This window comes from Chinchilla lanigera, unplaced genomic scaffold (assembly GCF_000276665.1).
Source record: "Chinchilla lanigera isolate Chin_1 unplaced genomic scaffold, ChiLan1.0 scaffold00030, whole genome shotgun sequence".
In the NCBI taxonomy this organism is placed as follows: domain Eukaryota; kingdom Metazoa; phylum Chordata; class Mammalia; order Rodentia; family Chinchillidae; genus Chinchilla; species Chinchilla lanigera.
This window is the reverse complement of record NW_004955431.1, coordinates 5611771-5630191: the sequence shown is the minus strand read 5'-3', so window position 1 is coordinate 5630191 and position 18421 is coordinate 5611771. Positions and strand designations below refer to the sequence as shown.

Genomic DNA, 18421 nt, shown 5'->3' with positions numbered 1-18421 from the left:
CCTTCCCTTCCCTTCCTTTCCCTTCAACCTTCTTCCTTTCTTCCCTTCTTCTTTTCTTCCTTTCTTTTCAAGAGCTTACCAAATTGCCCAGGCAAAATATAAGCTTGCAATCCTCCTACTCCAATCTCCTAAACTGCTAGGATTATAGGTATGAACCCTCATGGCTGGCTATATAGTTACGTTTTTATTGAAGCATAACTACTATACATTGCACTAACTTACACATGCACATAGATACTAACTTCTTAAAAGATGACTGAATTGGAATTTCATAGTAAACAACACTGTATGTTTAAAATTCGTTATCCTCACAGTTTAAAGCAGTGTCACTCCACTATAATTTAGATTTCGATCTAAATACACTGTAGTTACAGAACTTCCTTCTCCCTCACAGACTATAAAATATGGCCATGATGCTTTATATTTCCTCCCATCAAGAAATAGATTCTAGGAGCTGGGGATTTAGCTCAGCAGCAAAGTGCCTGCCTGGCAAGCGCAAGGTCGAGAGTTCGGTTCCTGGTACCGGAGAAAAAACAAACAAACAAACAAAAAAAAAAACAAAAAAAAGGAAATAGATTCTATTTTCTTCTTCTTGAATCCAGACCAGCTTTGTAATCTATTTTGTGTAACAGAAGGAGCTAGATACCATGTTATACTAGATTTGAGCCTGGATCTTAAGGGGCTTTGCATTCTTTTCCTTGTATTCCTGGAACCCTTGCCACTGCCAGTATGTGAACAAGGCTGACCTAGCCTGCCCTAGAGGAGGGACGCTGTGTAGAGCCATGTAGACTAGCTGGCCTTCTGATGACCCAGTAACTCCCCATAGATGCCTGAGTGAGTGCAGGTGGGAAAGCCAGTTCCTGATCATCAGAAACAACCAGTTAAGGACAATCTAAAGTCAAAAACCACAGTATCATGAGCTAAATAAATGGTGGTTGTTTAAAAGTCAGTAAGCTTTGGAATGGTTTATAAATAACAAGAGCAAACTGATATCAATCCATTATGATTTTCTACCTTGAAAGAGTAAGCTTTTAGAAAAATTTTGCCACCTCAGGGTCAGTTTTAAACTTATGACTGTACGGTCTGCATTCACTGAGAAATAAATACTTGTTACAGGAATATCCCTACCTTTTTTGTTTGGTTCTTTGAGACAGGGTCTCATCATGTAGTTCAGGCTGGCTTTGGGCTTACTATGTAGTCCAGGCTGGCCTCAAACTCACAGCAATCCTCCTGCTTCAGCCTCCTGAGTATTGGGCTGACAGGTGTGTTGCACCACACCCAGCTTGAATATCCTTACCTTAATTGGATTCCTATACAAAGACCACCTCCCAGAAGATGGAAATGACATGGCAATAATGCGATCTAGAAGTGAAAGGTACCACTTTTACAAAGTTAGCATTTTTACAAATGTCTTTATAGATGTAAAACAATATACAAAAATTTGATCTACATATAATCAGACTGCTTTTTCATAGAAAAGAACTTTCAAGATAGAGGTTGGCAGAAAAAAGCTAATTCTCAGGATAATCAAGATAATACATTAAATTATCCAAGATAGTGACCATTAAACTTGTATACTTCTAAGATTCTGTTGGTTCTAGCCATATGCCACAGATTTGTGTGGGTCTCAGTCTAGACTCCACCTATAGTTGAAATGTTTTTAATACTTTAAACACCAAATAAAAACCAAGAAGTCTGCACCAGTGACGACTGGGAACTCCCAAAGCACTTTCTAGCACTTTTGACTCCAAAATCTTTAGACCTTCAGAGCAGTGACCTCACTGTCTGGCATTTTAGGAAAAGAAGCCTCTCCCTGATACATGGGACCCAGGATAACTACTAGAATTCAATAAATTCTAAATCAGACCATAATGGGGTCAGCTGAATATCCTTTCCACTTTTTTAGTGGAACCAAATAACTTTGATTTGAAATGACATGAGATTTTCTATCTCCAGGCCTAAGCTACAAATATCTTACCACCACAGCGGCATATATCTTTATGGATACTTTGAAATAAAATGGCTTAGACAAGGCAAAACCAAAAGCAAATATTACCTACAAGTGACATGTGAAATGAAAATAAATAAATCAACAGTTATGTTTCACAAACCAGTAACATAAGTGAGGTCCAGATCAAATCCATCCTTTTGGTATCGTCTTTTGTTTTCCGAAACCTAGGAATTTAAAACAATCATTGATTTGTAAAACATACATCAACATGGGAATAAAGAACACTACACTATGGGAACACCCTTGCAGGATTTCCCGAAACCAAAAACAGATGTGTTTTGCCACTCACCAGCCTTCTAGTCAGTTTTTCAAGATGTCTTTTTTGATAAACCAGATGGAAAAGTCTCATCAGAATGACAAGTCGCAGAACTCGGGAAAAAATTGACAATCTAAATAAATTGTTTGAGAAACGTAAGATTATGTCAATATGGATTAAGTTTAACACCTGTCTCTCTTCTCTTCTCTCCTCCCTTCCCCTCTCCTTCCCCTCCCCTTGTCTCCCCTCTCCTCTCCTCTTTTCTCCTCTCTTCTCTTTCTCTCTGTCCAGTGCTGGGGGCTCAAACCCAGGGTTTCATGTATGCTAAGCAAACACTGCACTCCTGAGCTGTTCCTCCTGGATCAAGTTCAGAACAGTGGTTCTTAGCCAGAGATAATTTCATATCACCTCCATCCTGCTACCTACCTAGGGAACATTTGGCAATGTTTGGAGACAATTTTGGTTGTCACAGCCATTGAGCACATGCGGGTGCTATTCACATGTAGTTGCTGGAAGCCAGGAATGCAGCTAAGCTCCTACCATGATGAGAAACCTGTCCTGTCCCGTGGCAAACTGTCTGGCCTGAAATATCAACTATGCTATGCTTGAGAAATTTCTGATCTAGGGCTGGGGATTTAGCTCAGCGGCAAAGCACCTGCCTGGCAAGCGCAAGGTCGTGAGTTTGGTTCCCTGTACCGGAGAAAAAACCAAACAAACAAAAAACAACAAAAAAAACCCCAAACAAACCAGAAAAAAAAAAAAAAAAGAAATTTCTGGTCTAAACAAATAGTAAATAGACTCTTAGAACTTTACCATGACCTTTTGGGGTTTAAGACCCACATTTTCACACACTCCCAATAAAAACTAACTAAGGGTTTCTGTTCACCTGTGTTACTCCGAACAGAAATAGTGGTTCACTGCTAAATGCATATCAGGCAGGCCATGGACTGAGATACTTCCAAACTGTGCTGGTTAGTGTGTTCCTACTATCAGAAACATTATAACATGTGGACTACTGTGTCACTAATTTGAGCTGTCAGAAACAAATGTCATTCTGGAAGAGCTTGTTAAACTTCAAGTATGCAGGTCCCAGAGAGACTAATTCAGCAGGACTTAGGTGTGTGTGTGTGTGTGTGTGTGTGTGTGTGTGTGTGTGTGTTTCCAGTAATCTCTCAAGGGATGCTGAGGCTGCCTTGGAGGACCACACTGACTCAGGTTAAATTCCAAATCCTATATTACTTAACACAATTAATGGAGTCCTAAATTGAAGCCTTGGGTCATTACATAAAGAACCTAGTTATCTGACTAATGAATAAGTCTAGCAAGCTCCCCCCATCGAAATACAAATGCACATTCATTGTTCTTTTCCTTGTTGTCACAGGAGAGGGCGTAGGGAAGAGCGCACAAGCCATTCCACACATTTTACTTCTCTAATCCCTAACAATTCAAACTTTCCCTTAGCTGTCTTCATTTTCATCACAACTGAACTGCAAAACTAATTCTTCCTCTGTGTTACTGACCATGTCACCTCTTGGTTTCATGTTCCATTTGCTACTTTTTAGAGAATCGTGATTGTGGAGACAGTCACTCAAATTTTGCATAAGTTTATATCAGTACTCTCTTAGTTATAGGAAGGCCTCAGATAGAACAACATAAGGAATTGTGGCCCAATCACAAGTAGGAATTTAGGAGGAATTTCAGAACGTAATGAAGTTAAAATTAGTACAAGAAGCCAAGTCCTTGGTTTCTTCTTTGGGCACTCCATGTTCTTTATTGAACTAAAGATATTTGGAGTCTACAGTCTTCACCTAACTTCCACTATCTTTTCATTTCAAAGTATGTGGAAATTTACCTAAACATTGTGTTTTGAAACACCTTATTTGTCACACAATGAAAACACTTAAAGTTTAAAAGATTATACAAAATTAAAGACATAGAAAATGCTTGAAAGGAAAGAAGAATTTTGAGAAATCATACATTCCATACCTGGGGATACCACTAATAAACATCAAGCTATGAAGAAAGTAAAGGATGTCGACCAGCAGAATCACCCCAGTAATGACTGCATTTATGTTGTTAAGGAAATCAGAAAAGTAATGCTGTTTCCTGTAATAAAAAATAAAAAATGTTTATGCTCACAAAAAAGAAATAGGAATATTTTAAGAGTACAAATTGACTCATATTCATTAAGAATTCTATTTTAACAGATTGTTGTAAGGGCTAGACTGGAACAAGGGAAAATATATTAATAGAACGTTTTCAAGCAATAAATTTACATTATATGTATGTGTGTTAAAAATCATCATTACGACAGTTTAAGCTTACTAAGAAATATAATCAAACCATTGAATGAGTGGTGAGTGTGGCCTTCTCTCGTGGGATAAGAAAAGCGGGATGCTTGGCAGTACTTTTGGACAGTGGAATGGGAATATGTCAGAGCTCTAGAGCAACTAGGATTGTGAGGCATGTCCAAGAGCTTACGAGGAAAGAGGCCCACTAATCTGAACTCACAGTCTGGCATTGCACCCACTTTGGGTCCCAGTGGACTGCGGCCCCCTCCCCACAGTAAGGGCAGACTTCCCCTCACCACTGCTCCCTTCCCACCACTGACCCTTTCAGACCTGAGCACTGGAGCTCCAGAGAAAGCTTCTGATTTGGAGGTAGGCTCTTACAAGCTCTTAGTAATCTGATAGGGGCAACTGTCCTTAGCTCAAAGTCAGGAGAATAACAAGTCATCAAGAAAGGAGATAAACTGCTTGTGAAATGTTCTGGAACAGTGAGGCTGGGCGACTTAGTCCTTGACTCCCACAGAAATCCATTGTCAAAGTTTGACTCACCCACCCACCTTCTCAGAAAACCAGGAAGCAGAGAAAATCAACCCTGTTGTGCTACCAAGTCTTGCTGATGGGCTGAGCATATCTCAGATCTCCTCCCCATCATAACAGAAGTTTTTAATATAGAGGTTATTCATTATATATTTATTCATGATATACATTAATGATATATGATATAGGGGTTATTCATGATATATGTAATATACTATCAACTATTACTTGGGATTTACCTTTTTTGGGGGGGACTTCAACTCAATGAAAGTACTAATTTTTGTGTCTCTCATACATATTCATTTACTAATGTACTTGTAGACACACCAACTGCCTGATTAAAAATCCCTTCAAAGTTTACTGAAAGCACCATCTAAAATACGTTTTTGAACAATGAAGTGCCAGTTGCAACAGTAACACTATTAAAACCCAATTTATGAGAAACCGAGTGTGAATGGTTGCTTCTCAGTGGACAATGGGTGCACGGAGTATTATTTTGATAAAGAAGGACACATTTCATTGAGGTGATCTGTTAATTATTTAGGGGTGTTTCTTATGACAACACAAAATAGCTTCATGCTAAAAAAAAAAAAAATCAAGCTTACCCTTCTACATATGCTCGAAGAAGAACATCCATGACAAAAAATAAAGCAATAGCTAAAGAAATTGAACAATATTCCAAAGGAATATAATCGTTGACTTCAGTGAAAATTAGTTCTGTAATGACGAGAGACAAGTCCACAAAGATCAGCAAAATTCCAAATACGCTAAAATAAATAAAGATAATAAAGATAATGGGGTTTGCCCCCATAGTTAGACAAAACTAAGGAAATAATCAGATACCAAAATTATTTGGCATTAAACTATCCAGTGACAGAAAAAATTGATTGCCTTAGAATCTCAAAAAATCACTGTTTTCTCCCAATACAAGTAGTTACTAGTGAATAAAACTTCCTCTAAAGTATGTTGTTATGCACTCCTGCCAAAGATACAGCAGACTAACTCCAAGATAGAAGAAAAGTAAATTAAAATTAATCATCTCTATGTGTAAACTCTAAATTTTGAGAACTTCATAGGGATTTTCTACCATTTTCTCATAATAAATCTTAATAATATGAATAATTTTTGAGAATTTAGTGATAAAAACCAAGTGAAGGCACGACTAACATAAGCTCTTAAAGATCACTTTGACCAATAAGACTTTTTTTTGTCAGTGAGTTTTTCAACAAGGACAAGATCACATATTCATAGGCACTTCTAGCATGGTGATAGGCAGAATAGAAAGAATTCAATTCTATAAATATTTGTAGGATTGAACTGGTAAATGCCACCTAAGACTTTCTCTTAAATATTCTCAGCACATTCCCCACAGGTTGATTACATGCATAATCTATGAAAGCATTTTTTATAATTGTAACTCAAATTAGAAAACAAGTAATTTAAGCCACTGAGCTATATCCCTGGCTCTAGAATACAAGTAATTTAAAAGGAAGAAATTTCACTGTGTAAATCTGGATACAAAATCTTACTCTAATGTAGAACAGAAGATTAAGTAAAATGTTTCCAGAATTAAGGAGTAATTTTAGATATGTAAGCCATTTAATAAAATATTTTACCTATAATTACAGAATCTTAAAATGTAGGCTTCATTGTTTTTCTTTTACAGATAGAAAAAATATACTAATATGCTACTACTTAGGCAAATGTCATTTCTTTGAAAGTTTTAATGTTCATCTTAAACCAAAATTTCAAGATAAATTAGACTATATTTAACGTAAGTACAAAGATTATTTAGCAACATGTTTATATGGAATGCTTTTTATTTTTCTGGTTTGCTCAGTAATAATTCTTTTACACTAAAAAATTGATATTGGGGCTGGGGATATAGCTCAGTGGCACAAGTGCTTGCCTGGCAAGTGCAAGGTCTTGTGTTCAGTTCCCAGTACCAAAAAATAGAAATAAAAAATTCATATTAAATGTCACACATATTTAATTACTTCCTTTTCTAGACCCTCACATACCTGAATGCAGCAGATGATACAATTAAACGCACAATTTTCTTAATCTTGTTGCTGCAAAAGTTAATGAAAGTGAAATTAACCACATATTTCCTCTAACATATATTATTAATTTAACAAAAGCAAATATTTTTATAAATATGAATTGAAAAGGAAATTTTTCAGAAGTTATATAACAAATTGACTTTTACTAATAACTACAAGTTTTGTTTCTGCTTAATGAGCTTTTTTAACTTTCCTATCTACAATACATGAATAAAACACAAAATTGGATAAACCTCCAATATTAACTTTAAAGTAATACTAAGCTTGGAATCATCAACTAAAGCAACATGGCCCAGAGACAGAAGACAGGGGTAAAAGAGAGATGTACTCTATTCCAGCTCCAGTTCTTCCATTGAGAAACTGTGGGATCCTGAAGCGAGTCATTGTTCCTTGGCTAGACCTGTTTCCACAGTAATGAAATAAGGGACTATAGGGATGTGATCAGGGAGCAAATTATTTTCCCATCCTTTCATGTTCATCTCTTAAAATTAGATACCAAAGGAACAGACGAACATTAATGAGAGTTTCATTTGAGATTGCAAATGCACTTTGGGGATAAGTAATTTTAGTAAGATATTGCTATGGTTTGTATCTGGATGTCCTCCCAGAGCCTCATGAGGTCATAGGTGGGGTTTCTCAGTGGTGGGTGGATATAGAGTGTGTGACTGATCCATGGTGCAATGCTAGGATTAAAGGTGCTAGAATTAAGGATGAGTGATTACTAAATCAGTAGACTGATTGGTTTGGCACCTGCCTGAATCCTGGTACCCTAGAAAGAATATAAAAGGCTCAGAAACACACTGTGAAGCTCTTTCACTTGCTTTGCTACTTTCTACCCACCATAAACTGTATCTCCTCTGCAATGCCTGTCTGCCATGCCACCCTACCCTGAAGCCAGCCAATTATGGATGGAAACCCCTACAAAATGTGAGCTAAATAAACCTGTCCTCCCTTAACATTGAGTGTCAGGTATTTTGTCTCAGCAGTGAGAAAAATAACTAAGACAGATATAACTGAAAGGAAAAATACCCTAAAGAAAGGATTATTTCCATTATCAAAGGAAGGAGATCCTGCTGGATAGAGTTTGCAGTAATGTCTCTGTTCACACAATAACTGGACAGAAGGTAGTCACTGTGGAGTCATTTGTTGCTGTTGAACCCTCTAATATAGGTCCAAAGTTGTACCATTAGTGAATAGATCCAAAGACAGTGCTCATAGCCTGTATCTAGGACTGGAGAAATGAAAGGATAGATACTGAGCAAAACCAGACACTGCCTAAATTGGCCATGGATGAGACACAGGGAATCTCCAATGCTTCTAATCTTCCCTCCTTTACCTGCTCCTACTACCTCTGCCCAGGCTTGGAGAGGAAGAGTGATGTTCATCGCAGGGGGCTGACTGGCAAAAGAAGTGAATTATTCCTAGGGGCTGCCATTCTCTGCATACGAGGCCCTTCTGATCCCACAGAGTCTACCAGATCTCCAGGTAGTAAGAATATGTTAGAGTAAACCTGAATTTGCTCAGTATCTATCCTTTCATTTCTCCAGTCCTAGAGCAAAATTTGCCTGACAAAGTAACATATAAACCATGTCTGTGAGAATAATGGGGCACAAAGGAGGATTTAGCCCCTCCAATTTCTTGCAGCACCCTCCAAAACTACTGTAAATAAGTATTCAATATGGCCTTCCTGCTGTTATTGCTTTAAAAGTGTGCTGTGTAAGTGCAGCTTCAACCTGTGTGCAAAGTTTGCAGTTAACAGTTTCTTGAGAAGTCTTTATCCAGGTAAAGCGCTGCTAATATTTGAGAGCAACAATCATATACTCCAACACGCAGCAGCTCAAAGCCTAGCAGACACATCCCTCCTAAAAGCAAAGCAACACTCAAGCCAGTAGAAATTAACCAAAATAAAGATATAGAAATGAGGAAAAAGCCTTATACAGAAAAGGTGGTAAATAAAAGAGAAGTAGAACCACATGTAAATGAAAACTGTTAATGTGGCATGAAAAATGTAGCCTGTGAAAATGTAAGTAGGTTATTCTAAAAACAAAGGTAAATAATAAATTATCAATAAGAAAAGAAAATGAATTAATAATAGTATGGATTTGTAGGTCTTCTCATACAATTTGGGGTTTAAGGTTGGGAAGAAGACAGAAGTAAAACCAAATCACATTAGTTATCTTTCCAAAGTACAATCTGAATATCGATAAAGAAAGAAAGCTACAATTATGTTTTTAAGGATTAAGGTATAGATACTGATAGACAAAAATAGACATGTAAGTTTCATAACAGCAAAAATGAAGGAAATAGAAAGCCAATAACAAAATATAGAAAAAATTTAGAGAAAATATGAAGAGCATGTTTTAATACAGAAAGCAAAGCCGAATGATAATAAAAAAAGAAACAACCCAAACATACAAAAAATCATAAATACACATTACTTCTATATTAATACTAACAATACTTCCAGATAAGTTTAAAACTAGATTAACTGTATACTATATATGTGACAAAATTAATTTGAAAATACATTGATAAAGACATGAGATGCTAAATCTTAAAACATTTAAAGTAGCTCATATTAACATCAAAGTTGAAGTCAAAGCAAAAAAATCAACTATGATGAAAGCATTTTTGTTGCTAGAATGTAGAACTTAAATAACACTAGTTAGACTATATTGAACATGGATCCATATGAGGGGCAGGTCATGTCTCTTCTTTCTCAGGTAAAAGTGCTGGGGAGGGGAAGGGGCCAGAACTCAAAGCACTAACTGCACTGGAGAGATTCTGTAGTATTTCTGCTTTCATCTGAGCACTCCGACTTTCTGCCAAACTATCCACAACATACAAGGCCATATTCCTGTAATGTAGACTCAGAATACTGTATAGCAGTCAGGCCGTAGACCTGACTCCAACATAATGTTCAGTATGATCCTCTACTGAGGTTAGGAAAGGAAGTTCCAAAGTATCCAGGAGAGTCCTTTGCCTTGGATTGGTCTTCGAGGGATGTTTTTCCCTTGGGAGCACAATGTTGGTAGCAATGATAAGTCTGAGTATCTTTCTATAAATGCTATTATAGATATACAACATATACAATATAATATATAATATAATAATTATACAATATATTTATTGTGCAGAGGACACATTTTTTCAAAAATTTCTGTGAAATAATCAAAGAAGTTCATCTTGTAATAAGATGCAAAGCACCAAAATGTACTATAAAGTATAAAAATTATGGAGGCTACAATTTCTGGCTATAATGCAGTAAACCAGTATATGTGAGAAGTACCGGCCTACAGGATATTTAAATGCTTTATTGCTACAGAAATAAAAAAGATGCCACATATGACAATTTAGATCAGATGGAGTTATTGCTTGACAGACAAAAACTGGTAATATTCACTTTAGAGAAAAAAATCCAAATAGTTCTATATCTTTTTAAAAAACTGAACTTGCAGTATACAACATTCCAAAATAACCATGACAAAAAATCAAAACTTAGGTGACTTTATTGGAGAATTCTACCAATATTTTCTTTTCCTTTTTCCTCATTCTTTTTATTTTTTCTTTTTTTGTGTAACTTGAAATTGAATCCAGGGCCTTTGCATTGAACTAAACCCCCACCCCTTTTTATTCTTTATTTTGAGACAAGGTCTCACTAACTCAGTAAGTTGCCCAGACTGGGCTCAAACTTGCAATCCTCCTGCCTCAGCCTCCCAAAACATTGGCCTTAGAAGCAGGTACAACTGTACCTGGCTCTACCAATTCTTCAAAGAAGAAATGAAACCAGTTCTAAACCAGTTCTAAACCAGTTCTAAATGAAACCAGTTATAAACAAACTCATCCAAAAAATAGACAAGGCACTATCTCCAAACTTATTTTTAGAGAACGGTATTACTCTGTTACACACCAAACCAGTAAAGACAATAAACGACAAGAAAATTGCCAATCTCTTTCATAAATACATATGTAAAAATCCTTAATAAAAACGTGACAAATTGAATCCAGCAATATTAAAAGAAATCAAGACCAAGTGAGATTTGCCCTTGGAATTTAAGGATGGTTCAAAATTCTCAAATCAATATAATTCACCCTTATCTAAAGACTAAGGAAACCTGGGTACAGTGGCACAAGCTTGTAATTCCAACTAGTTGGGAAGCTGAGGGAAAAAGATCCTAAATTTGAAGTCAGCCTGGGCAACTTAGTGAGGCCTTGTCCCAAAACAAAGTTCAAAAAAGGACTGGAAATATAGCTCAGTGCTATACTGTTTGCCTAGGATATGTGAAACCCTGTGTTAAATCTAGTGCCAAAAAGAATTAAAATAAAATAGCCTAAGGAAAACAAAATACATGATCACTACAATAGATATAAATTAAACAAAATTCAACATCCATTTATAATAAAGGCTTTCAGTGAGCTAGTAATAAAAATGAGTTTCTTTAACCTGACATTTATAAAAACTATATCTACTCTTAGTCTTAATGGTGAAAGGCTAAATGTTTACCCCCAGTGACTAGAATCTAGGGCTGTCAGTTAACATTTGTATCCAAAATTGTATTAGAGAAAAAGAAATAAAAGGCACATATAGATTAGAAAGGAAGAAATAAAACTCTACTTTTAGATAAAATGTTTGTCTATCTAGAAAATCCCAAGGAATCTGCAAGAAGTTAATAGAATAAGTGAGTTTAATAAAGTTGCAGGATAAAATATCAATATACAAAATTGATTACATTTTGAAATGCAAAGAATTAACAACTAGAAATAGAAATTTGAGGAACTGCACTTTTTTACTAGTGCCCCAAAATTCATGAAATACTTTGGTAATAATCTAATCAAGTGTGTGCAGGATCTGAATGCTGAAAATTATAAAACACCCTGAAAGAAAATAAATACTAAAGTAAGAGATGTACCATGTTCATAGAAAGACTCCATATTGTTAAGATGTCAAGTAATCTAACTTTGAGTTCTGATTTAAATACTTAAAATACAGTTAAATAATCCAGAGAGTATGATAAAGAAAAAAGAACAACACATAAATCAAAGGCGTAGAAGCTGGGTGTGGTGGCACACACCTGTAATTCCAGCACTCGGGAGGCTGAGGCAGGAGGATCATCATGAGTTTGAGGCAAGCCTGGGCTACAAAGTGAGCTCAAAGGCAGCCTGAACTGCATATTGAGACCCTGTCTCAAAAAAAAAAAAAAGACAAAAAATATCAAGGGCATAGAGAGTCCAGGAGTAGACATTCATAATATGGTCAACTGATTTTCAACAAAGGTGCAAAGGCAGTTTAATGGAGAAGAGATAATCTTACAAAAATTGTAGTGTAATTATTGGACATCCACATGTGAAACGAATGTCTCAACTGTGTCTACCAGGGTACACAAAAGTTACACAACAATGGATTCGTGTACCTGAATATAAACCCAAAACTATTAAAATTCTAAAAGAAAAAAGAAAAAACCTTGGGCTAGACAAATCTTTCTTAGATAAGACACCCAAAACACATTCTATGAAAGAGAAAATGGAGGGGCTGGGGATTTAGCTCAGCGGCACAGCACCTGCCTGGCAAGCGCAAGGTAGTGAGTTCAATTCCCAGTACCAGAAAAAAACAAACAAACAAAAAGAGAAAATAGAATAAACAAAATAGGTAAACCAATCTTACCAAAAGAAGAAAAGACCCAAGCTAATGTAATTAGAAATAAAAAGGCAAAATCAAGATACCACCAAAATCAGATTATTAGTAGCTACTTTGAAAACCTGTATTCCAACAAACTAGAGAACCCAGAAGAAATAGAGGGATTCCTAGGTACATTTAAATTACCAAAATTGAACCAAGAAGATGTAAAGACCCTATAACAAACCAATAACAGGCAAGGAAACTGAAACGGTAATAAACACACCAACTAAGAAAAACCTAGTACAGATGGATTTGCTGCTGAATTTTACAGGAACTTCAGGGAAGATGTAATATTTTGTAGCTAAATTCTCTAATGATATTGAAGGGGAGGGAGTACTTCCAAACTCATTACTGGAAGCTAGCATCACTCTGATTCCAAAACCATAGAAGGACTCAACTAAAAAAGGAAAACTACAAGTCAATGTCTTTAATGAATATATATGCAAAAATCCTCAACAAGATTCTGCCAAACAGAAATGGTTCTGACAAACCATTAAAAACATCATACATCATCCCAGGGAATGCAGGGACGGTTCAACAAACACAAATCAATAAATGTAACATACTATATAAAGAGAAGTGAGGACAAAAGCACGTGATCATCTCAACAGATGCAGAAAAAGCCTTTGACAGAACCCAACATCCATTCATGATAAAAGCTCTGAAGAAAATATTTATAGAAGGACTTTACATCAATCTGATAAAAGGAATTTATGACAACTTACTACTGACGTCATATGAAACGGGGAAAAGCCAAAATCTTTCCCCTCTAAAGAACTAGGCAAGGATGTTCATTATCACCATTCCTGTTCAATATAGTACTCAAAACATTAGCCAGAGAAATCAGACAAGAGAAAACATAAAAGGGATATGTATAGAAAAGAAGAAGTCAAATTATCATTATTTGTAGATGGCATGATTCTTTATGTAGAAGAGCCAAAATAATCTACGAAAAGAGCCCCAGAATTAATACCTTAATTTAGAATCATAGCAGGGCATAAAATCAACTCATAAAAATCAGTAACATTCCTGTACACCAATAATAAACCTACCAAGAAAGAGATTAGGAAAATTATCACTCACAATAGCATCAAGAAAAATTAAATACTTAGGAATGAATTTAACCAATAAAGTGAAAGACCTCTGTAATGAAAACTACAGTACTCTGAAAAGGGATATTGAAGAGGATATCAGAAAATGGAGATATTCTCTGTTCCTGGATAGGCAGAAGCAATAGTGTTAAAATGGCCATGTTTCCAAAAATGATACATAGATTTAATTCAATCCCAATCAAAATACCAAGAACATTCCTCATAGATCTAGAAAAAACAATCCCAAAATTCAACTGAAAGAGACCTAGAATAGCAAAAGTAATCCTGGATAACAAGTGCAAAGAAAGAGGCATCACAATCCCATATTTCAAGGTTACTGTGATAAAAACAGTACGTTCTGGTACAAAAATAAATATGTGAAGGAGTCAAAAACAGGCATATTAGATCATCTAATTTCTGACAAAAAAGCCAAAAACATACACTGAAGGGAAGACAGCCTGTTTAGAAAATGGTGCCAGGCAAACCTGCTATCCACATGCAGAAGATTGATTCTAGACCCAAATCTCTCACCAAGTACTAAACTAAGATCAAAATGGATCAAAGATCTAAATATTAAAACAGAAATACTTAATATGCTGGAAGATAAAATTATTTGTTCTACATAGAATAGAAAAGGATATGCTGAAAAAGGAACTTTCAATCCAGTATTAGACACAGATACCCTAATCTTATGTGTTTTGAAAATGATGTTTTGAAAATGTGTTTTGAAAATGATGAATTTCTATTTTCTTACAATGAGCTTCTGTTATTTTTGGCTTTTAAAAGAAAACCTATATACAGAGAACATTAAAGTCTCCAAAACACTTTCACGGAGATGTTTTACTTTTATTTTGAACTTCTGTGTTTGAATAATCTAAAGTATAAAGAGGTGCAAAGACTTCCCAAATGTCAAGTAAAGTGGAACAAAAGAATTAAATTTGTCTATCTCTCGAAATCCAGTACCAATCCAATACCAAGCCCAGGGACATTGCAGATGCCTCCTATACCTGTGCAGTTAGCTTTTGTTCTTTAAAAAAGACTTTATTTTCTATAGAGTAGGGTAAAAAGAAGGAAATGCTTGCAATTTCCCAATCTATCCAAATTTTGCTATAGTCCTGGACAACGCAATTACAGAAAATGAACAACTAATATGCATATATAATTCAATAAAATGGTTGCACGAACTTTTCATTAATGCCACATGATGAAATGAAACTTCAAGGTAATTGGAAGAATATTTTTATTTATTAGTTGCCTCTTTGTTTTCTATGTAACATTTGTCTAAACACCAAAAAAATGTCAATGGTAACTAGTTAATTTCCTTTCCTTCAAGAACTAGGTAATTTCTCTCCAACATGGATACAAACTGAGGAAAAGTGGATCTGAAAAAAAATCTCCTGAATAGTTCTTCAGTTCTGCAGTTCAGACACAAATGATTTTAAGAATTTATTGTGTTTTTACAGTGAGTGCATGTAAAATTCAATGAGATCATGTAAAAGAAAGTAGTCTAGGTAAGATTACTCAGAAGCAAATAAAAATTAATAAAATTATGAGTGTGAAGAGGTCTTTCATCAGGGAAACATGCTTCCTTCTGCTATCATTCCTATTTGTTCAACAAAATAAAAAACTGGGAATCACAAGATCTCCAGAGAAAGTGAGAAAGGACCACCACTGAGGCATAAGTAGCATCTTGCACTTCTCTGTGAAGACACTTTGAAATAAAATTACTATTTTTGCAGGATAGTGTCAGTTTTCAAACTACAGAAGCATTTACTTATGAGTAGATGGAAATTTTTTTCAAACACTGTACTTGTATGTAAATTCAATTTAGAATCATTGTTACCTCCCTCCCACACATTCTTATATCAATCCATACTTTTCCTTTTGCCTCCATCCAAGCCCTATTTTCCTAAAGCTAAGAGTTCCATTGGTGCTTCCCTACAACCCATCAAACTTCAAATTAACTTACTCAATGGCTTTCCAGAGCCTATAGCTTCATCATCACCATCAAGCCTGGAGAGTTGTTCTAACATACTTTAACCACAAAAAGCGCAAAAATACATCACTGGAGCTTTGCTGTATGTAACAGTGATGTAAAAATTATTTGTACAACATGATTTCCTTGAATATAAAGGATATATCATTTTAGAAAGAATTTTAGAATCACTATCCATGAATACTTCCAAGACTAAATTTTGCAAATTATTTTCTTCTCTGTTGGCCTCTGGCTCCACTTCACTCTGTCTCTTGTCTCTATCTCTGCCTCTCTCTCTCTGTCTCTGTCTCTCTGTCTTTATCTCTGTGTTTCTCTCTGTCTCCGTCTCTGTCTATCTGTCTCTCTCTTTCTCTGTCTCTCTCTCTCTATATATATATGTGGGGGCAGAGACAGAGAATATATATATATATTCTGTATATATACATATATTCTATATATCATATGTGTATGTCATGTACATATATCAGCATTACAAGATGAGATACATCAATGATCTGTCAAAGAAGTCAAAGACTACTGATAACATTTTACTCAAATGAGCCTTAAATATCTCTATAAGAGCCAAGTAACTTAGGAGAATTATTTTTTTGGTTGAAATATGTATAATTGCTCAACAATTTATAAACTGGTCAGATTCTAAAAATTGATGCATCAGTTAGTTATGTGGAAACTGGTATAGCATTTTCACATATAATTAAGCTCCATATGATGTGGAGATGATCCTGTGTCTCACAAAACTGCTCAGTGAATCAAGATCAAATGCAGGTTGGCACCGCGGTTTGGATTTGGGCTTTGCCTGTGCCCAGACCTCTGTGACTGCTGTCGGGTGCGGCCTGTGTCTGGCTCCTCTGCTTATCCTGAACTGACTGGAGACACAGAATCAGATGGGTTGTGACCCGCTAACAGCATGGTTCCCAGGCAAACACCACCCAGAGAACCAGGTACTTCCCATCTACTTCCTGGGGGCAAAGCAGGCAACCCACACCCTTCCACCATTACAGTTTGAGTCTCCACCCTCCGTGCACCCGGCACAGACTGGAGTTCCTCACTCAGAAGGCCCAAGAACTGCTCTTACCGGGGTTTGTGTGTGGGCCTTCTCTGCATGTGCACAGAGCCCAGTGAGGTACTGCAGTGGGTGCCACACAAGCTGCTGACACTGTGGTTCGGGTTGAGGCTTTGCTTGTGCCCCTACCTCCTGGAGGTCACAGACACAGGCAGTCTGTGATCTCTGTTGGTGCAGCCCACATCTAACTCCTGTGCGCATCCTGAACTGCCTGGAGACACAGAATCAGGTGGTCCACAAACTGCTAACCCTGCAGTTTGTGTCTGGGTTTACCTATATCCTGAACTGCCTGGAGACACAGGTCCACTGCTCCAGGATTGCACCACCAGTGCAACCCGATTCTGGGTAATACACATGCCCTGAACTGTGAGGGGATGCTGGATCAGACTGACTGACATCAGCTGACATTACAGTTCACGTCTGAGATCTGGGAGAACTAGATACACTTTACCATCTGCTGGAAAACCCCAAACTAAGCAGTGCATCTCAGCGGACACTGAAGGGCAAGCCTGATCACCAGGAAAACTAGAGTCACTAGTGGCCTTTGCTGAGCTGCCAGGGGAGAGGGACACTGAGCTTTCTGCATCTGGTATCAAACATGACAAGATAAAGAACTAAAACACAATCTCAGAACTCCACCCCACCCAGAACAAGTCCAGGAGACAATGACATAGGAGAACTTGGTAAACACATATCTGAGATTGCTGAAATAATTGCAATAGAAGTAAAGAAACAACTTCATAAGGCCAAGGAAGAGATCAGATCAGAAATAATCTCTCAGGCAAAAAATGAAATGACAACAACAATGAAAGAACTGTTCAGCACATCTGAAGAAGAAACATATAAGAAAATAGAAGAACATAGGCAAACGATGGAAATGTTAAATGAAAAATATAGAAATGACTTACAAAGCATGAACCAGACTCAGAGAGACATCCAGGAAATCAAAACTTCCATTGAAAGCTGCCAAAACTGCTTGAATGAAGCCAAAGACAGAATTTCAGATTTTGAAGATAGCATGGCAGCTAGCGAGCATAAAAGAAAGGACTTCTTAAAATCAACAAGGAAACAGGAAAAATCAATTTAACAGCTGCAAGACAAGGCAAAGAGGAATAATGTACAACTAATAGGAGTCACTGAAACAGCAGGAGGCAACACAAACAACATAAAAAGAAAATTTCCGAAGTATGGAAACAGAACTTGATATATAGGTAAATGAGGCCTATAGAACTCCAACTAACCATAACCAAAATAAAACTACACCCAGACATATAATAGTCAAGATCCCAGATCTTCAGCAAAAGAACAGAATATTAAAAGCTGCTAGAGAAAAGAAATAATTACCTATAAAGGAAAGCCTAATAGGATCACAGCAGACTTCTCAGCACAAGCCATCCAATGGAGAAGAACTTGGAGCAAAGTATTACAAGTCTGGAGAC

At 36.5% G+C, this 18421-nt stretch overlaps 2 protein-coding genes across 2 annotated transcripts in view; both read right to left on the bottom strand.

The window, feature by feature from the left end:
- LOC102011792 (phosphatidylinositol 3,4,5-trisphosphate 3-phosphatase TPTE2) overlaps positions 1–2169 on the bottom strand; it is a 42987-nt gene extending 40818 nt beyond the window's left edge. Inside the window, exons 1-2 of the mRNA XM_013515894.1 lie at positions 2112–2169; positions 1298–1362 (exon numbers count right to left, since the gene is read on the bottom strand). Coding sequence (XP_013371348.1) covers positions 1298–1348 — 51 coding nt within the window. The 5' untranslated portion in view covers positions 1349–1362; positions 2112–2169. The remainder of the gene's footprint in view (positions 1–1297; positions 1363–2111) is intronic.
- The window catches only part of LOC106148859, a 48397-nt gene continuing 32079 nt past the window's right edge, over positions 2104–18421 (bottom strand). Inside the window, exons 8-11 of the mRNA XM_013515727.1 lie at positions 7114–7164; positions 4254–4373; positions 2301–2400; positions 2104–2175 (exon numbers count right to left, since the gene is read on the bottom strand). Coding sequence (XP_013371181.1) covers positions 2104–2175; positions 2301–2400; positions 4254–4373; positions 7114–7164 — 343 coding nt within the window. The remainder of the gene's footprint in view (positions 2176–2300; positions 2401–4253; positions 4374–7113; positions 7165–18421) is intronic.